A 21,866-nucleotide genomic window follows, 5' to 3' on the forward strand; every position below is an offset into this window, starting at 1 on the left:
ATCTGCTCCCCACGCTATCTGCCTGCCTCCTCTGTCATCTCTATTCTGCTTCCAAGGTTCCTTCCTTCTGCCTTTGCTTCTCTGCCCCCTCTGCTCTCCCTCTAACCCCCCCCATCTGCCCCCCCTCTGCCCCCCCCTCTCCCCATCCCCCCCTGCCCCCCCCCGACGTCCTCTTACCTGCCTTCACGGGTCGTCCGAGGTCTTCACTGGCCCGATCACATCTGCCTCCATCGCTGGGTCCTTCTGCTGATCTGTCCAACGTCCTGCCTGCTGCTGGTGTAAAGCTGTCTATCTCACTGCCTTCTTGTTCCTCTGCAACTCTTCTGGTCAGTGATCCTCTTGGTACTGTGAGTATAACTTTTTTTTTTTTTTTTTTCTTGTATCCTGTCCATTTTTACACTTCATCTGTCCGTGCGTCCCGCCAAGCGCTGATCAGGGATGCAGATAACGGATCTGCATCCGTGGTCAGTTTTTGGCGTGACTTTTTTCCGTATTCGCGACGCTTTTTGTATCGCGTCCGTCCGTGCGTCCCGCCGAGCGCTGATCAGGGATGCAGATAACGGATCGGCATCCCTGCTCAATTTTTGGCGTGACTTTTTTCCGTATTCGCGACGCTTTTTGTATCGCGTCCGACCGTGCGTCCCGCCGAGCGCTGATCAGGGATGCAGATAACGGATCGGCATCCCTGCTCAATTTTTGGCGTGACTTTTTTTTTTACGTATCCCCGACGCTTTTTTATCGCATCCGACCGTGCGTCCTGCAGCGGCCGATCAGTGCACTGCGTCTGTGCGTTTGAAAAGTCAAATGGCGCTCCTTCTCTTCTGAGCCCCGCCATGCGCCCAAACAATTACTTTCCACCACATATGAGGTATCTGCGTACTCAGGAGAAAATGCACAATACGTTTTATGGTGCATTTTTTCCTGATAGCCTTGTGAAAAAAAAAGCTACCTGGTTGAAGCAACCGTTTTGTGGTAAAAAAAAAATTTTTCTTTTCACGGCTCAACGCTATAAACTTCTGTGAAGCCCCCAGGTGTTCAAAGTGCTCATCAAACATTTAGAAAAAATATTTGAGGGCTCTAGTTTCCAAAATGTGGTCACTTGTGGGGGAGCTCCATTGTTTAGGCACCTCAGGGGGTCTTCAAACCTGACATGGCGTCCGCTAATGAGTGCAGCTAATTTTGCATTTAAATGGCGCTCCTTGCCTTCCGAGCACTGCCGTGTGTCCAAACATTTGATTTCCACCACATATGAGGTATCTGCGTACTCAGGAGAAAATGGACAATATATTTTATGTTGCATTTTTTCCCAATACCCTTGTGAAAAAAAAAGCTACCTAGTTGAAGCAACAGTTTTGTGGTAAAAAAAAATTTTTTTCTTTTCACGGCTCAACGTTATAAACTTCTGTGAAGCCCCCAGGTGTTCAAAGTGCTCATCAAACATCTAGAAAAAATATTTGAGGGCTCTAGTTTCCAAAATGGGGTCACTTGTGGGGGAGCTCCATTGTTTAGGCACCTCAGGGGGTCTTCAAACCCGACATGGCGTCCGCTAATGAGTGCAGCTAATTTTGCGTTCAAAAATTCAAATGGCGCTCCTTCCCTTCCGAGCTCCGCTGTGCACCCAAACAATTGATTTTTACCACATATGAGGTATCTGCGTACTCAGGAGAAAATGCACAATAAATTGTAGGGTGCACTTTCTCTTTTCTCCCTTGTGAAAATGAAAATTTTATGGCTAAAGTAACATTTTGTGTTAAAAAGTAAAATTTTCATTTTTTCCTTCCACATTGCTTTGGTTCCTGTGAAGCACCTAAAGGGTTAATAAACTTTTTGGATGTGGTTTTGAGCAGAGTGAGGGGTGCAGTTTTTAGAATGGGGTCACTTTTGGGTATTTTCTGTCACCTCGGTCTCTCAAAGTCACCTCAAATGTGATGTGGTCCCTAAAAAAAATTATTTTCTAAATTTTGTTGGAAAAATGAGAAATTGCTGATGAACTTTGACCCCTTCTAACTTCCTAACGAAAAAAAAATTTGTTTCGAAAATTGCGCTGATGTAAAGTAGACAAGTGGGAAATGTTATTTAGTAACTATTTTGTGTGACATATTTCTCAGATTTATGGGCATAAATTTTCAAAGTTTGAAAATTGCGAAATTTTCAAAATTTTCGCCAAATTTCCTAAATTTTCACAAATAAACGCAAAAAATATCGGCCTAAATTTACCACTGACATGAAGTACAATATGTCACGAAAAAACAATCTCAGAATCGCCAGGATCCGTTGAAGCGTCCCAGAGTTATAACCTGTCAAAGTGACACTGGTCAGAATTGCAAAAAATGGCCCGGTCATTAGGGTGTTTTAGTGGCCGGGGGTGAAGGGGTTAAAGCTTTTGTTCCTGATGTCGACCTTAGGGCTTGGGGACAAATTGAGTCCCTTCGAGTGTCAGATTTATTTGACAGGGGGTCCTTCTTACCTTTTTCTGAGTTGTTGTCTAAATTCAACCTATAGGCAGGTCTTCTACCAATATCTTCAAATTAGGCATTTTTTAAGCACTTTCCGCCTGAGTTCATAAACATCAAGACATCAGTTTTTGGCAGACTTTCTTCTGAAGGACTCGACATCTGTCAGAGACATGTCCTTATTATACCGCCACTTCACCTCTCGATCGGTAGGACAGACTCTACCATACATGACAAAGTGGGAAAGAGAATTATCCCTCTCCTTGCTAGCCCGTCAGTGGCATGCGGCCTCCCGGGTGGTGCTTAGGTCCTCCGCCTGCCTCAACCATTTGGAGCAGATTAAGAAAGTACACATGGGATGGTATAGGTGTCCTGCTCAGATAGCTAGGTTTGCGGAAAATTACTCTCCCCTTTGTTGGATGGGTTGTGGCATGACTGGGACACTGAGGCACCTCTGGTGGTCTTGCCTGGAAATTTTCAGCTTTTGAAATCGGGTCTTCGACCTAATAGCAGAAGTGTGTGAGACTAGACTCCCTCCCTCACCTCAAATGGGGATTCTACATATGGGTTTAGACGCCTTTCCAGCTCCCATTGCTCAGTGCATCTCTCATATCCTAATCTCAGCCAGACAGTGTTTCGCAGCTAGGTGGAAATTCCCTGAGATACCGGTTATGGAGGAAGTGATAGCTAGAATCAACACGCACTTCCATTATGAAACTCTGTTAGCCAGTAGCACCTCCTTGGCCTTAAAAATTCAAAAGCGTTGGGCGATGTGGTCAGCCACTCCCAGGGCCTCACCCCCTCTAAAATTGTAACAACCTGCTTGTGTAGTTGTAACACCTGCCTGGAACAACAGACTCAGGTAGGATGTAATGGACAGACTAGAGGGAAGCCCCTCACCAAGCAGGACCCCAGAACCCTGAAACCCTTTAACCCCTTTACAGGGATTAGGAATTACACAGGGCCCTGGAGATCTCTACCCGTGGAAGGCTGCAGTCCGATGAGAGTAGTCGTCAGGCAGGGTCATACCAGGAACAGCAGAACAGGGACAGAATCGGCAGGCAAAGGCGTAAACAGAAAACGTAGCAGTAGTCAGATCTGGGTCGGGCAGCGAGGTACAAAACAGCAGGCAGAAGGGTAGTCAACAACAAGCAAGTCAGCACACAGGAATCACAAAACAAACAGCACATGAGCCAGAATCAGAACTATCTCTGGCAGAGGTCAGCAGATAGGAGGGGGAATAAGAAGGGTGTTGTGTCTTCCCATTAGCTGTAGCTGAATGATGGTACTTCAGCTGGGAGACACCCGCCAACTACAGTCAGCCAGCGGTACTGCAGATCCCAAGATAACCCAGCCCAGTGGATGATTGGAGCCTGCGCCCACCGGTGCTGCTGGCATCGACTCCTCTCCCATCACCAGCACCATCTACGGCAGGAACACGGCGTCGCCTGGTGATCGGAGCAGAAGTCGCAGGAGCAGACTCCGGCGGTGACGTAACAGTACCCCCCTCCACGAGGGGCCTCGGACCCTCAAAACCCGGCTTCCCAGGAAATTGGAGGGGAAACCGCCGGACCAGACCCTTAGCATGAATATATGAATATCGCTTGCAGGGACCCATCACCTCTCCTCAGGGCCGTAACCCTTCCAATGCACCAAATACTGTACCGCCCCTCTGACAATACGGGAATCAAGTATTCTCTATACCTCATACTCCAAGTTACCTTCAACCAAAACAGGAGGAGGGGGGTCACTGACTGGGTGAATGGGGACACGATATAACTTGAGGAGGGGCACATTCGATATCTTAAAGGACGGGGGGAGTTGCAGACGGAAAGCTGTGGGATTAATGACCTCGATTATCTCATAAGGTCCAATAAATCTCGGACCCAGCTTAGCAGAAGGGACCTTGAGTTTGATATTCCGTGTGGATAACCATACATTGTCCCCATCTCCAAGGCTAGGGCCCTTGGAACGTCTCTTATTAGCAGAGGAGGCTTGACCAACCTTTGCCTTCTTCAGGTTCTCTTTCACCTCAGACCAGATAGTCTTCAATTTGTCCACAGTTGATTCAGCCTCAGGAGTATCCACCACAGCGGAAGAAAAAGAACCAAAACGGGGATGCAACCCTAAATTGCAGAAAAAGGGGGTAGTCTTGATGGATTCCTGATAGTGATTATTGATTGCAAACTCCGCTAGCGGCATATATTCCACACAGTCAGACTGACGGTCAGACACATAACACCGGAGATATTGTTCAAGGGTTTGATTGGAACGTTTGGTCTGACCATTGGTCTCTGGGTGGTAGGCAGAAGAAAAAGATAGCTCTATATTGATCTTCTTACAAAATGCCCTCCAGAATTTCGAGACGAACTGTGTTCCTCGGTCAGAAACAATATTTTCCGGAACCCCGTGTAACCGCACAATATGCCTAATAAACAACTTGCTAAGAGTTTCAGAATTGGGTAATCCGGACAGAGGAACAAAATTACACTGTTTGCTGAATCTATCCACTACTACCCAGATACAGGTCTTCCCTTCTGAGGGTGGAAGGTCAGTGATGAAGTCCATGGAGAGATGTGACCAAGGGCTTACTGGGGTAGGTAGGGACTGGAGAAATCAGTCAGGGGGCGGGTACGAGGTGCCTTGGCTCGAGCACAAGTTTCACAAGCCAGTACATATTCCTTACAATCTTAAGCTACGGTTGGCCACCAAAAATGCCTGGTTACTAATCGGAGGGTATTGCCGATACCAGGGTGACCTGCCAGCACAGACTTGTGGGATTCCTGAAGTACCCGTAGGCGAAGTGAGGGGGCGACAAACCGTTTATGGACAGGAGTGGTTTCAGGAGCTTGGTCTTGGGTATTAAGGACCTCTTCTATCAAATCTAAGGAAACAGATGACATAATAATGCCTTTAGCTAAAATATGCCCTGGATCAGAGTTTTCAGACTGAGAGGGACAGAAGCTACAGGAAAGTGCATCAGCTTTGGTGTTCCTGGTACTGGGCCTGAATGTTACTACAAAATCAAATCTGGAGAAGAACAATGCACACCTAGCTTGCCTAGGATTGAGTCTCTAAAGCTGGTGTCACACTAAGCGACAGCGACAACGACGTCGCTGTTACGTCACCATTTTCGGTGACGTAACAGCGACCTTGTAAGTCGCTGTTATGATCGCTGCTTAGCTGTCAAACACAGCAGAAGCAGCGATCATAACGTCGCTGTGCTACATGTGCAGAGAGCAGGGAGCCGCGCTTAGCGCTGGCTCCTTGCTCTCCTAGGTACAGTACACATCGGGTTAATTAACCCGATGTGTGCTGCAGCTACATGTCACAGTGCAGAGAGCAAGGAGCCGCGCGCACTGCTTAGCGCTGGCTCCTTGCTCTCCTTGCTACAGTATACATCGGGTTAATTACCCGATGCATACTGCAGCCACATGTCACAGTGCAGGAGCCGGCACTGGCAGCAAGAGCGGAGGCTGGTAACCAGCGTAAACATCGGGTAACTAGGGAAAGGTCTTCCCTTGGTTACCCGATGTTTACGTTGGTTACAGCTTACCGCAGCTGCCAGTGCCGGCTCCTGATCGCTTCATTTCGTCGCTCTCTCGCTGTCACACACAGCGATGTGTGTGTCACAGCGGGAGAGTGACGACCAAAAAATAAAGCTGGACATTCAGCAACGACCGGCGACCTCACAGCAGGGGCCAGGTCATTGCTGGATGTCACACACAGCGACAGCGACGGGACGTCGCTGCAACGTCACAGAAAATGGTGACGTAGCAGCGACGTCGTTGTCGTCGTCGTTATGTGTGACACCAGCTTTAGCAGATTCCAGATAAGTGAGGTTCTTATGATCTGTGATGACTGTGACCTTATGTTTGGCGCCTTCCAGGAAGTGGCGCCATTCCTCGAAGGCCCATTTAATTGCCAACAGCTCACGATTACCAATGTCATAATTTCTCTCTGTGGGAGAAAACTTGCTGGAAAAGAAGGCACAAGGACGAAGCTGAGTGAGAGACGGAGTACCTTGTGATAGCACCGCTCCCACTCCAACCTCGGATGCATCGACTTCCACAATAAGCGGACGCATGAGGTCAGGCTGAACCAGAATCGAGTCTGAGGAGAAAGATTCTTTTAATTTTGAGAAGGCATGGATCGCCTCAGGCTTCCAATTAACCACATCAGCCCCCTTTTTAGTCAAATCAGTGAGGGGTTTGGCAATTTTGGAAAAATCTCTAATATATTTGCGGTAAAAATTAGCAAACCCAAGGAAACGCTGCAAGGCTTTCAGAGACTTGGGTTGTACCCACTCCTTAATTGGTTGAAGCTTAGAGGGATCCATGCGGAAGCCTCCTGCGGACAATATATAACCCAGGAAATTAACCTCTGCCTCAAAAAATACACATTTCTCATATTTAGCAAATAGGGTGTTCTCCCTGAGTCTCTGGAGTACAGTGCGTACATGTTGGACATGTGACGTAGCATCAGGAGAATAAATCAGGATGTCATCCAGATAGACCACCACATATTGACCACAAATATCTCTGAAAATGTCATTTACAAAGTTCTGAAACACCGCCGGCGCATTACTCAATCGAAAAGGCATTACCAGATACTCAGTGTCCCTCTGGAGTATTAAATACCGTTTTCCACTCATCCTCTTCTCTGATGCGGATTAGGTTATATGCTCCCCTGAGATCCAGCTTGGTGAACCACCGGGCTCCTATGAGCTGGTTAAACAGATCGGGGATGAATGGCAGAGGGTACTGATTCTTTACAGTAATAGCATTCAGTTCACGGTAGTCAATACAAGGTCTGAGGCCACCATCTTTCTTATCAACGAAAAAGAATCCAGCGCCGACTGGTGACCTGGATGGTCTGATGAACCCTCTCTGCAGACTGTCTGCTATATAATCTTTCATGGCCTTATTCGCCGGACCAGAAAGATTATACATTTTACCCTTGGGGAGTCTGGAATTGGGGACCAAATCTATGGGGCAGTCATAATCTCTGTGCGGAGGTAATTTTTCAGATACAGAAAACACATCAGAAAAATCCCTGAATGCATGAGGTATGAAGATAGGTTCAGCTCTGGTCAGGTTAACAGATAACAACATACACTTCTCCTGACACTCAGGGCTCCATCGCACAATCTCACCCTGATGCCAGTCTATGTCGGGGTTATGCTTGCGTAGCCATGGCATGCCCAAAACCACTGCTGACATCAGATTCTCAAGAACAAAAAATGACACGGATTCTACATGCAGAGCCCCAACAAGCATGGAGATCTCTGGAGTTACAAAAGTAACCACACCCTGCGTGAGAGGTGTACTGTCAATAGCAGAGATTCTAATAGGTGCATTTAACCTTAGCAAAGTAAAACCCAGCTCTTTTGCTACAATAGTGTCTATAAAATTAGCAGCAGATCCACAATCAACAAAGGCCTGCAGCCGCACAGATTTACCCTGGTGAAACAATGAGACAGGTATCATTAACCTCATAGGGTCTGCAGGAAGTACCTGGGCACCTGAGCGGGTATCCTGGGCCCCGCTCAGGTGTGGTTGCTGCCTTGTAAATGATTGCCTTAGAGATCCAGGCCCTCCATGATCGGCTCCACAACGTGATCTGTTTCCTTGCAGTCGACGGGACTCTGGACATGTGGAGGTCGGTGCTGTAGGGGCTTGAACCTGAGCAGACCTGAGCTCCTGCACTTGCTGTGTAAGTCCATGTACCAGGCCAGAAAGGGTGTGCACCTGATTCAGCACAGCATGGAGAGAATCCATTTTTTTTTGTTTAGTGGGCCAGAGATAATGTAACACCTGCCTGGATCAACGGACTCAGGTAGGATGTAATGGACAGACTAGAGGGAAGCCCCTCACCAAGCAGGACCCCAGAACCTTGAAACCCTTTAACCCCTTTACAGGGATTTGGAATTACACAGGGCCCTGGATATCTCTACCCGTGGAAGGCTGCAGTCCGATGAGAGTAGTCGTCAGGCAGGGTCAAACCAGGAACAGCAGAACAGGGACAGAATCGGCAGGCAAAGGCGTAAACCGAAAACGTAGCAGTGGTCAGCTCCGGGTCGGGCAGCGAAGTACAAAACAGCAGGCAGAAGGGTAGTCAACAACAAGCAAGTCAGCGCACAGGAATCACAAAACAAACAGCACATGAGCCAGAATCAGAACTATCTCTGGCAGAGGTCAGCAGATAGGAGGGGGAATAAGAAGGGTGTGGTGTCTTCCCATTAGCTGTAGCTGAATGATGGTACTTCAGCTGGGAGACACCCACCACCTACAGTCAGCCAGTGGTACTGCAGATCCCAAGATAACCCAGCCCAGTGGATGATCGGAGCCTGCGCCCACCGGTGATGCTGGGATCGACTCCTCTCCCATCACCAGCACCATCCACGGCAGGAACATGGCATCGCCTGGTGATCGGAGCAGAAGTCGCTGGAGCAGACTCCGGTGGTGACGTAACAGTAGTAGGTTGGATGGGAAGTCATATACCGTGTCGTTCAGACCAATTCTTTTTCCTTATGCAATAAGTTAACTTCGTGTATTGTTGTAAGTTACCTTCTCCCCCCACCCCTCCCACCCATACATCCCCCCCCCTTTTCCAGTGTTCAAGATTCATGTGGCCCTGACTCGCCCGTTAGCGCGTTGATGTCTCGGCATTGTATGATGTTATGCCTTTCTTTTCTGTAATGTCTTTTTTCTTGTTTGAAAACAATAAAAATCTTTGGATTAAAAAAAAAAAGTTTACATAGACTGGCAGATTTTTTGCTTTCTTGGCTTTTTTTCAGAGAATATGAATGATAACACAAAATATTTCTTTCCACTCATGGTTAGTGGTTGGGTGAAGCCATTTATTGCCAAACTACTTTGTTTTCTCTTTTTAAATCATAATGACAACCAAAAACATCCAAATGACCCTGATCAAAAGTTTACATACCCTGGTGATTTTGGCCTGATAACATGCACAGAAGTTTACACAAATGGGTTTAAATGGCTAATAAAGGTAACATCCTCACCTGTGACCTGTTTGCTTGTAATCAGTGTGTGTGAGTTTCTGGGATCCAGACAGACTCTTGCATCTTTCATTCAGCCACTGACCTTTCTGGATTGTGAGTCATGGGGAAAGCAAAAGAATTATCAACGTATCTGTGGGAAAAGATAGTTGAACTGTAAAAAACAGGACAGGGATACAAAAAGATATCCAAGGAATTGATAATTCCAGTCAGCAGTGTTCAAACTGTGATTAACAAATGGAAAATCAGGGGCTCTGTAAAAACCAAACCACAATCCGGTAGACCAACAAAAATTTTGGCCACAACTTCCAGGAAAATTTGTTCGGGATGCAAAGAAAACCCACAAATAACATCAGCTGAAATACAGGACTCACTGAACTAGCGGTGGAGCTGTTTCAAGATGTACAATAAGGACGCTTTTGAAGAAAAATGGGCTGCATGGCCGAGTTTCCAGAAGAAAGCAATTACTGCGCAAATGCCATAAAGTATCTCTCCAACAATACGCCAAACAGCACAGAGACAAGCCTCCACACATTTGGAACAAGGTAATTTGGAGTGAAGAGACCAAAATCAAATTTTTTGGCCACAACCATTAACATTTGGAGAGGTGTCAACAAGGCCTATGATGAAAGGAACACCATTCCTACTGTAAAGCATGGAGGTGGATTGCTTATGATGTGGGGATGTGTGAGCTACAAAGGCACAGGAAACTTGGTCAAAGTTGAAGGAAAGATGAATGCAGCAAGTTATCAGCAAATACTGGAGGCAAATTTGCACTCATCAACCCGTAAGCTGCGCATGGGACGTACATGAACATTCCAACATCAAAGATCCAAAACACAAGGCCATGTCGACCTGTTATTGGCTACAGCAAAAGAAAGTGAAGGTTCTGGAGTGGCTATTTCAGTCTCCTGACCTCAAGATCATTGAGCCACTATGGAGAGAACTCAACCGCGCAGATCATGCAAGAAAGCCCAGGAATCTACCAGAACTGGAGGCTTCTTGTCAAGAAGAATGGGCAGCATTACTATCTGAGAAAATAAAGACTCATCCACAACTACCACAATAGACTTCAAGCTGTCATTGATCTTAGAGGGGGCAATACATGGTATTAAGAACTGGGGTATGTGAACTTTTGATCAGGGTCATTTAGATGTTTTTGGTTGTCATGATTTAAAAAGAGAAAAAATAGTAGTTTAACAATAAATGGCTTCACCCAACCACTAACAATGAGTGGGAAAAAAGTTTGTGTTATCATTCGTATTCTCTGAAAAAAGGACAAGAAACAAAAAAATCTGCTGGGGTATTTAAACTTTTGAGCACAACTGTATATAAATATTCTGCAATTAATGTTGGAGATCACGATTCTCTGTTAACAAGCCTTGGTTGCCTTTTTCGAGGTTAGTAATCTGCCACATCCAGGCCTCTTATTTTGCTTGCAAACCATTTTGAATTGTTTGCTGGACTCTTTTTAGATAATTAGCATAGGCTAAAATAGAGAGAACTGTACTAATGCAGCCACCTCCTTCCAGATGTGGTGGTTGTCTTACCTGATGGATCAGAGACCTGCTGGTTTTACTTTTTTTTATACATGTGGGTACTAGAAGGAGACACGTGGACAAAGAATACCAAAAATCTGGTATCTTTGCTTGGAGAACTGTGCAAATAATTTTACTGTCTTTGTGCTGCAGAATAGACAGAGCTGAGCCTGCTTAATAAATAGGGTATTGTTAGAAGCTGCTTGTATATCTAGACTGATAATGTACTGTAATTTGAGAAAGTAAAGCGGTTTCAGGTGTTTACTTTATGAAACTCTAGTGCAACTGGAGATCACTCAGGAAAGTGGAGTGTTTAATGCAGCAGATCAAGGCTCCTAATCAGTGGAAACAGCACTTTTTCAATGAGAACAACACTTCGTGCTTTAATAACACACAAAGCACTTACATAGACTCTAAAGTAACACCACACACAAGCTTTGCTCTGAAATCCCTGAAAAAAGCTTTTCTATAAATTAATTACATTTTTAAAGATTTATTGTATAAATAAGTGTGTATTATACCTGATTGAAAACCTGCCAAGGCTTCACTCTTTCAAATTATACAAGGCCTCTACTGTCCTGCTTAAATTTATTTGGATATGTAAACCAAGGGCAGAGTCTGAGAAAAATGTAATGTACATGCAATGCCACTTTTTCTTTTTAAATAGGTATTTTGCTTTTGACTTCCACAAAGAATGCAGCCGTATGCGCTGGGAACGGTTACAGATACTAGTGGATCAGGTGGCTGAAATTCAAGATGAATTTGGGTGAGATGGTACTATTTGATATTGAACTACTTTGCTAGGACAGAAAGCTGTAACACTATCATACTACATAAAACAAAGGCTTCAAAACTGTGTACAAGTGTTTTCCTGCAGTGTCTTGTAGGTTTCCTTACTTCCACATTGGAAAGTGAGCGGTGCTGCTGATGTCCCACATTGACTGATGCCTACCAGGACATCTTCAGCACTAATCCTGAATGCTACATTTTCCTACACTATGTAACAAATTGTATTAAGAGGTACCAATTTTCTGACAATTTTTAGTCTTTAACTAGATTATCCATTTTTACATAATATATATGACATGGAATTAATGGAGAAAATGCATGTTGTTGAAGTAGTTCTTACTTCTATTAAGAGTTTCTGGGATTTTTTTCTATGCCTGTGAGAATTAAAGAAATACATATGCATGTGATTTCCAAAGCTCTCCAAATGATTTGAATGAGAATCAGATCTTTTATAGTCCTCAGAAATATAGGCGTACCATGGATAAATGTAGGTGTTCCTTACAATATAGCAAATAGAATACATAACTGCATAATATGTAAAGACACTCCCAGCTTCCACCCAGCTAAGCCGCATCCTCTGAACAATAAAATAAGCAGAAAAGGCTTTGCATGAAAATATGTGCACACCAATATATTAACAAAATAGAAAAATATTTTATTAGTAACCATTACCGGATTCACAATTGTGAATATCAAGTTAAAATATATCTTTTAATTATTCAGTTAAAACCTAAAGTGCCTCAAAATACATAAAAATTACCACCGGATTACCATAGTGGACATACAAACTGTGTCGCCCTAGATAGGTAATTCAACCATCTAGTCTACCCAATTCAAACAAACCATGCAGGGGTATAAACACCAAGGGCAAGGGCACTCAGAAAAAATTAGACCGGATTGTTGTAACTCATATAATAAAGACCATCACTAGTAAAATCATCCAAATATATAAATCCAAGACAGTGGTCCTAGACTATTACATATGCATGGGAAAAACAAAGGGAAACCTACAGTGCCTACAAGTAGTCTTCAACCCCCTGCAGATTTAGCAGGTTTGATAAGATGCAAATAAGTTAGAGCCTGCAAACATCAAACAAGAGCAGGATTTATTAACAGATACATAAATCTTACAAACCAACAAGTTATGTTGCTCAGTTAAATTTTAATAAATTTTCAACATAAAAGTGTGGGTCAATTATTATTCAACCCCTAGGTTTAATATTTTGTGGAATAACCCTTGTTTGCAATTACAGCTAATAATCGTCTTTTATAAGACCTGATCAGGCCGGCACAGGTCTCTGGAGTTATTTTGGCTCACTCCTCCATGCAGATCTTCTCCAAGTTATCTAGGTTCTTTGGGTGTCTCATGTGGACTTTAATCTTGAGCTCCTTCCACAAGTTTTCAATTGGGTTAAGGTCAGGAGACTGACTAGACCACTGCAACACCTTGATTTTTTCCCTCTTGAACCAGGCCTTGGTTTTCTTGGCTGTGTGCTTTGGGTCATTGTCTTGTTGGAAGATGAAATGACGACCCATCTTAAGATCCTTGATGGAGGAGCGGAGGTTCTTGGCCAAAATCTCCAGGTAGGCCGTGCTATCCATCTTCCCATGGATGCGGACCAGATGGCCAGGCCCCTTGGCTGAGAAACAGCCCCACAGCATGATGCTGCCACCACCATGCTTGACTGTAGGGATGGTATTCTTGAGGTCGTATGCAGTGCCATCCAGTCTCCAAACGTCACGTGTGTGGTTGGCACCAAAGATCTCGATCTTGGTCTCATCAGACCAGAGAACCTTGAACCAGTCTGTCTCAGAGTCCTCCAAGTGATCATGAGCAAACTGTAGACGAACCTTGACATGACGCTTTGAAAGTAAAGATACCTTACGGGCTCGTCTGGAACGGAGACCATTGCGGTGGAGTACGTTACTTATGGTATTGACTGAAACCAATGTCCCCACTGCCATGAGATCTTCCCGGAGCTCCTTCCTTGTTGTCCTTGGGTTAGCCTTGACTCTTCGGACAAGCCTGGCCTCGGCACGGGTGGAAACTTTCAAAGGCTGTCCAGGCTGTGGAAGGCTAACAGTAGTTCCATAAGCCTTCCACTTCCGGATGATGCTCCCAACAGTGGAGACAGGTAGGCTCAACTCCTTGGAAAGGGTTTTGTACCCCTTGCCAGCCTTGTGACCCTCCACGATCTTGTCTCTGATGGCCTTGGAATGCTCCTTTGTCTTTCCCATGTTGACCAAGTATGAGTGCTGTTCACAAGTTTGGGGAGGGTCTTAATTAGTCAGAAAAGGCTGGAAAAAGAGATAATTAATCCAAACATGTGAAGCTCATTGTTTTTGTGCAAGAAATACTTCTTAATACTTTAGGGGAACCAAACAGAATTCTTGTGGTTTGAGGGGTTGAATAATAAATGACCCTCTGAATAAACTTTTCACAATTTAAAAAAAAAAAATAAAAAAAGAAAAAACATTCTTTTTTGCTGCAGTGCATTTCACACTTCCAGGCTGATCTACAGTCCAAATGTCACAATGCCAAGTTAATTCCGAATGTGTAAACCTGCTAAATCTGCAGGGGGTTGAATACTACTTGTAGGCACTGTAAATGATGACATCGGTACATTTCATTTGGTTATAGATATAATATATAAATATATATATATATAATATGCCCCTTGCCCAAATATACAACCTATTCATGAGCAGCAAACAAAAAGAAAGATCTCACCCGATAAGATGATCTCGCTGCACGTCACAGCATTCTTGTCTCATAGGCGGAGTGAAAGGGAAGGTTCTTAGTCTGTTCAAAACTAGGTTACCCTAAACCCCAATAGCTTCCACCTTTACAAGGACGGTCCACAGCTAACACCTGGCTGTCGTTCTTAAAAAATAACTTCCCTTATGCCTCCCAGCGCGTTTCATCACCACACGTGACTCATCAGGTGATTTGCATAAGTTCAAGTGCTTGTAGTCACTGACTGAAGAGAATGAAGGTGGCCAGGGAGCAGCTAATGAATATTCCTTTACTTTACACAGCAGGCACACGTGGTTTCTCCAGCCACCGGCTTCCTGCACCTGCGACCATCCCTGCCTCCTGTGATCCCACTCCACAGCAGCTCCCTCCCCACAGCTTCCTAACCCGCAGGTACCCCGCTTTAACATTTGGACTATAAGACGCACACCACACTTTCCTCCCAAATTTGGAGGGAAAAAAAAGTGTGTCTTCTAGTCCGAAAAATATGGTAAGTTCAAGAAGAAAAGGGGGTAAAGCTGGTGAAACACTATCCTGTGTGATGACACTAGTTGCTGTACTGAGCCGGCCCCTCAGACTGAAACCCATATATAACCACCGTGTAACCACATCAGCCAATCACACAGAAAACACACAGGTGTAGATGTAAAAATCACCTGTGTTTGATACTCACCAGAAAAAACTGGTGACACGCTTGCTAAGAAGAACCAGGTGTTCGCCATTAGAACGGTATGGATTGTATTTCAGGGTTGATTGGAACGCATCATGTGATGCCGTGACGTGCTATCACATGCCCCGTGACCCGCACGTCATCAATCCCGGAAGCGGGAAGTTTGTACAGCTTTCCTTTTATAGATATATACACAGAGGGTTGAGGGGGATGCCCTATTTCTGCTTGATATATACCGTATTTTTTGCTTTATAAGACGCACCTGATAAGACGCACCCTCAAATTTGGTGAAGGAAAAGAGTTTTTTTTTTTTTAATGTTAAATGGGGTCCATCTTATAATACCAGTGTCCGTCTAACAAATCATATAGGTATATGTCCCTCATAGCCCCCCATCATAAAATTAGCCCCCCTTAATCTGGATATGGCCCCATTATATTGAATATAGCCCCCTTGTGCTGGGACACGTCCCCCTGTGCTGCCCATGGCCCCTATAGATGGCACACCTCCCCTGTGTTTGATATGGTCCCCATACTGCTGCCCATGGCCACCATAGATGGCACATCAACCCCTGTGATATCATCTCTGCGTGCCTTATCACAGACAGCAGCAGCAGGAGACCGGGAGATCAGCCGCTAGAGGTAAGTAAAGCTTTTTTTATTTTACTATGGGCAGCAGTATGGGGGCCATATCTAACACAGGGGGGATCATGTGCGATCAAAGGGAGCACAGGCAGATATAATATGCCCCGCTGCCCCAGTCCCTCAGCGTGATGCAGTTTCAGCACCACGGTGATGGACAGCGGCAGTGCATGTTATATGAGCAGGAGATCTAACGCTGCCGCCCGCAGCTTTCACCTGCCCCCAGCACCGCTCCAGAGCGGACCCTGCAGTATATATATGTACACCCTCCCCACCGTATATTCGGTTTATAAGACGCACCCCCTACTTTCCCCAAAATTTGGGGGAACAAAAGTGCGTCTTATAAAGCGAAAAATACGGTACATTTGAATATGAGTTAATGCTTGAGATGGTTTTAAGTACTAGCCATAAAAGCTTACCCCCATGCACCATCTACTATTTTTGATAATACATATGGTTGTCATGGCTGATGGGACAATAATGGTTGGTCTTCTGTATATCTTTTGTTTCTTTACCTTCCTGATAAAGTATGCACAAAACTGTTACCCACTCTGTATCTCCAGCTTGTTAATAATAAGGTAGACCTTTTATTTATTGTTTTGTGGTGCTGGGGAGCAGAGGCTCAGAGGGGAGGATTAGATGATGTGCCATGTGACATTACTGTGGTTTTTCAGGTTACACCCCTCACTTGCGCTCCGCTGATACTAACTCTTAAGTCCAGCCCGCTACAGAATAATGATGCGCTGTCATGTGAGGAGACATGTGACGGCGCGCCTGAGCATCACGTGATACACGTTAATTTAGACCTGGAGGTATGAACATCCTGCTTCCGGGACTGATGACGTGCGGGTCACGTGATAGGTTGATGGGGCACGTGATAGCGCGCACGGCATCACATAATGCATTCCACTCAACCCGGAAATACAATCCATGTCATTCTAATGGCGGACACCCGGTTCTTCTTAGTGTGCGTGTCACCCGGTTTTTCTGGTGAGTATCAAACACAGGTGATTTTACATCTACACCTGTGTGTTTTCTGTGTGATTGGCTGATGTGGTTACACGGTGGTTATATATGGGCTTCAGTCTGAGGGGCCGGCTCAGTACAGCAACTGGCGCCATTATACTGGATAGTGTTTCACCAGCTTTACCCCCTTTTCTTCTTGAACTTACCATATTTTTCGGACTAGAAGACACACTTTTTTTTCCCTCCAAATTTGGGAGGAAAGTGTGGTGTGCGTCTTATAGTCCAAATGTTAAAGCGGGGTACCTGCGGGTTAGGAAGCTGTGGGGAGGGAGCTGCTGTGGAGTGGGATCACAGGAGGCAGGGATGGTCGCAGGTGCAGGAAGCCGGTGGCTGGAGAAACCACGTGTGCCTGCTGTGTAAAGTAAAGGAATATTCATTAGCTGCTCCCTGGCCACCTTCATTCTCTTCAGTCAGTGACTACAAGCAGGTGTGAGGAGCAGCAAATCAATACCTGTGTAATTTAAACAGTGGACACACGTGGGTGCTCCAGCTGCCGACTTCCTGCAGCGGCTGGGGAGACTGTGTGTTCGCTCTTTAGGAGGCAGGAGCAGGGTGCCGCTACATTTATGTCTGGCCCGGTGGAAGTGCAGATCACTGCAGTGTCCGGGCCAGAGCATGGCATAGCATCACAGCACAGCCAGCAGTCTGTGCGGAGTTCTCACATTGCTTTAGTCCTGCCTTTGCACAAGACTCCTGTACAGCAGGACCTGCAGTGATGTAATGAAAGGGGGCCAGAGCAGCACAGAACAGCACAGTGCCTCGCCTCTTCATTACATCACCGCAGGTCCTTGTTCAGCTACGGGAGACTGTTACCAATGCAGAGGCAGGACCAAACTGAAAGCTAGGCGAACATCACATCTGTAAAAGTAAGGCAATAAATAACATAGTATATAAAGACATTACTGTACACCTGGATGGGGTTGGAGGAATATATGTGTGTATATATATATATATATATATATATATATATATATATATATATATATATATATATATATGTATGTGTATATGTATGTATGTATATATTATATACAGTGCTGGCCAAAAGTATTGGCACCCCTGAAATTCTGTCAGAAAATACTCAGTTTCTTCCTGAAAATGATTGCAATCACAGATTCTTTGGTATTATTATCTTCATTTAATTTAATGTCATAAAGCCAAATTGGATATAATTCCACATCAAACATAAAAAAGGGGGTGGACAAAAGTATTGGCACTGTTTGAAAAATCATGTGATGCTTCTCTAATTTGTGGAATTAATAGCACCTGTAACTTACCTGTGGCACCTAACAGGTGTTGGCAATAACTAAATCACACTTGCAGCCAGTTCACATGGATTAAAGTTGTCTCAACCTGTGTCCTTGTGTGTACCACATTGAGCATGGAGAAAAGAAAGAAGACCAAAGAACTGTCTGAGGACTTGAGAATCAAAATTGTGAGGAAGCATGAGCAATCTCAAGGCTACAAGTCCATCTCCAAAGACCTGAAAGTTCCTGTGTCTACGGTGCGCAGTTTCATCAAGAAGTTTAAAGCCCATGGCACTGTGACTAACCTCCCTAGATGTGGAAGAAAAAGAAAAATTGACGAGAGATTTCAACGCAAGATTGTGCGAATGGTGGATAAAGAACCTCGACTAACATCCAAACAAGTTCAAGCTGCCCTGCAGTCCGAGGGTACAACAATGTCAACCTGTACTATCCGTCGGCGTCTGAATGAAAAGGGACTGTATGGTAGGATACCCAGGAAGACCCCACTTCTTATCCCAAGACATAAAAAAGCCAGGCTGGAGTTTGCCAAAACTTACCTGAGAAAGCCTAAAACGTTTTGGAAGAATGTTCTCTGGTCAGATGAGACAAAAGTAGAGCTTTTTTGGGAAAAGCCATCAACATAGAGTTTAAAGGAAAAAAATAAAAGAGGCATTCAAAGAAAAGAACACTGTCCCTACAGTCAAACATGGCGGAGGTTCCCTGATGTTTTGGGGTTGCTTTGCTGCCTCTGGCACTGGACTGCTTGACCTTGTGCATGGCATTATGAAGTCTGAAGACTACCAACAAATTTTGCAAATGTGAAACTCTTATCACCAATTTATGAGGATTAAAGCACAAGTAATAAAATATAACTTTTAATATCATTGATTAAAATTCAAGAAAAATAACCACCCAAAGTGATACCACAAGAGAATATTGCACAAATTTTTCAAAATGGATGTACAATGACAAAGGAGCTAGCACTGCTATATACTCTCAGCATACTCCTGTACAGCCAGGTAAATTAAAGTGACATTGTGCATACTCATTTATCCTCCAATATTGCACTCAAAATATCGCTTTTTAGTAAAGTGGCTATGTGCAAATTGTTCTATAAACAGCTGATCAATTAATCATTGCAACTGTAAGGAGAAAGTGACATTGTGCATAATCACCTATCCTCCAATATTGCACCTCAGCCCTTAAGATACCGTTCTCATTAAAGTGGCTGTGTGCAATTTATTTTAGACAACTGATCAGTTAATTACTGTATAACCAAGAGGGGACAGTGATAAATGTGCTCAGTAAAAAATGCAGTCAGAGGTAGCAGTGGGATTATGCTCACCACCTATCCCACTGCAAACCAATGAGACCGGTGTTACCTTACATATGAGGGGGGGAGCGACCTTCAGCATACCACACATTACCCCAGGCAGCACCAGTGACTACTCAACGGCCTCCTTCCCGACGCGTTTCCTCTATGCGATTCAGCAGGGGAGTTAGGAGGTCATACTATCAGAGGCATGTTGGGCTACCAACTGAAATTTGTTATCAAGTGATACCTTGACAAGTGTGAAACCTATATAACCTGTTGTACCGCCCACTTCATTACTTAGTCTGCATCAGTGACCCACACTAGATGCAGGACTCTCAGTTCATGTGTGAGAGTAACGCCCACTCTCTATGTCACTACAGGGGGCGTACCTCTCATTATGTCGTTCATTATACTGGGCATGACATTTTCTGTTTACAAGCCATCTGCTGGAGGTTGGGCGTTGCTAACGGACACGTGACTGGTCACATAGTGACTTATCCTGCCGCCCACCTCATCCTCAGCAAAGCTTGCAATATTGGGCAATGTCATTTTATACTTAAACAGCCACATGGAATGCCACTGTAACCATGCGGTCCTGCTAGTATATGATAGCAGGGAGACGACGGTGAGTGGGGACGCCATGACGTGACGGTAGGGTGCCAACCTCCGCTGTTCGGAAGGGTGAGTTTTCAGTTTTGAGTGAGGGACGTTTAGGGAAGGGTTAATTATTATTTTGAGACCATCAGGTCCCCGACACAGTGCCCTTCCGTCTAATAGATTTTAAAAATCCCCCCCACCTCCCCTCACCTTTGTTTCTTACAAAAAAGTTCTCCTAAGCCTGGTCTTCCAGTTTTGCGCCATTCCTTGTTTGAAACTTGCTAAAAATACATATATAAAATCCTGTTCCTTAAATGGAACAGTTGGTGAGACGGAGAATCCCGTCATCCTATTAAAATCCCGTTTTTAGTGTAAGACCTATGAACCCTGACCTCCTTCATGACTGTATTTAATATAATGTGCCGCAAGCTGAGTCATTCCCACTTTTTGTAAATGGGGATAAGCGGAATGACTCACCATAATAGTGAAGAATGTAATACTACCGCATTTAAGAGACTAGTTTTTGCTGTCTAAACAGTCCAATGCTGGGGATAATGATAGTATGAATCCTGGGATCACGGGATTGTGCTGTGATCCCATATGACAGGACATACAGGAGATTGAAACACTCAGCATTGTAGATTATGTTCACGAGGTGGTGGGCGGGGCGAGCATCACGTGATGATGATGCGTTGCCAGGTGATGGCACGTTGGTAACGCCCCTCCTCGCCCTATGTGTTAAAGAAGCGGCAGGCAAATATAACTATCATATACTAGCAGGACCGCATGGTTACAGTGGCATTCCATGCGGCTGTTTAAGTATAAAATGACATCGCCCAATATTGCAAGCTTTGCTGAGGATGAGGTGGGCGGCAGGATAAGTCACGTGACGATGACGTGTCACTATGTGACCAGTCACGTGTCCGTTAGCAACGCCCAACCTCCAGCAGATGGCTTGTAAACAGAAAATGTCATGCCCAGTATAATGAACGACATAATGAGAGGTACGCCCCCTGTAGTGACATAGTGGGCGTTACTCTCACACATGAACTGAGAGTCCTGCATTTAGTGTGGGTCACTGATGCAGACTAAGTAATGAAGTGGGCGGTACAACAGGTTATATAGGTTTCACACTTGTCAAGGTATCACTTGATAACAAATTTCAGTTGATAGCCCAACATGCCTCTGATAGTATGACCTCCTAACTCCCCTGATGAATCGCATAGAGGAAACGCGTCGGGAAGGAGGCCGTTGAGTAGTCACTGGTGTTGCCTGGTGTAATGTGTGGTATGTTGAAGGTCGCTCCCCCCCCTCATATGTAAGGTAACACCGGTCTCATTGGTTTGCAGTGGGATAGGTGGTGAGCATAATCCCACTGCTACCTCTGACAGCATTTTTTACTGAGCAAATTTATCACTCTCCCCTCTTGGTTATACAGCAATTAGTTCAGTTGTCTAAAATAAATTGCACACAGCCACTTTAATAAGAACGGTATCTTAAGGGCTGAGGTGCAATATTGGAGGATAGGTGATTATGCACAATGTCACTTTCTCCTTACAGTTGCAATGATTAATTGATCCGCTGTTTACAGAACAATTTGCACATAGCCACTTTACTAAAAAGCGATATTTTGAGGGCTTTAGTGCAATATTGGAGGATAAGTGAATATGCACAATGTCACTTTAATTTACCTGGCTGTACAGGAGTATGCTAAGAGTATATAGCAGTACTAGCTCCTTTGTCATTGTGCATCCATTTTGAAAAATGTGTGCAATATTCTCTTGTGGTATCACTTTGGGTGGTTATTTTTCTT

At 44.7% G+C, this 21,866-nt stretch overlaps 1 protein-coding gene across 3 annotated transcripts in view; it reads left to right on the forward strand.

Moving 5' to 3' along the window:
- The window catches only part of SACM1L (SAC1 like phosphatidylinositide phosphatase), a 543,139-nt gene that overhangs the window by 472,665 nt on the left and 48,608 nt on the right, over positions 1-21,866 (forward strand). For all 3 annotated transcript variants that reach the window (XM_075315019.1, XM_075315018.1, XM_075315020.1), the window contains one exon: positions 11,683-11,781. In XM_075315019.1, coding sequence (XP_075171134.1) covers positions 11,683-11,781 — 99 coding nt within the window. The remainder of the gene's footprint in view (positions 1-11,682; positions 11,782-21,866) is intronic.

This window comes from Anomaloglossus baeobatrachus, chromosome 6 (genome assembly GCF_048569485.1).
Source record: "Anomaloglossus baeobatrachus isolate aAnoBae1 chromosome 6, aAnoBae1.hap1, whole genome shotgun sequence".
Taxonomy (NCBI): domain Eukaryota; kingdom Metazoa; phylum Chordata; class Amphibia; order Anura; family Aromobatidae; genus Anomaloglossus; species Anomaloglossus baeobatrachus.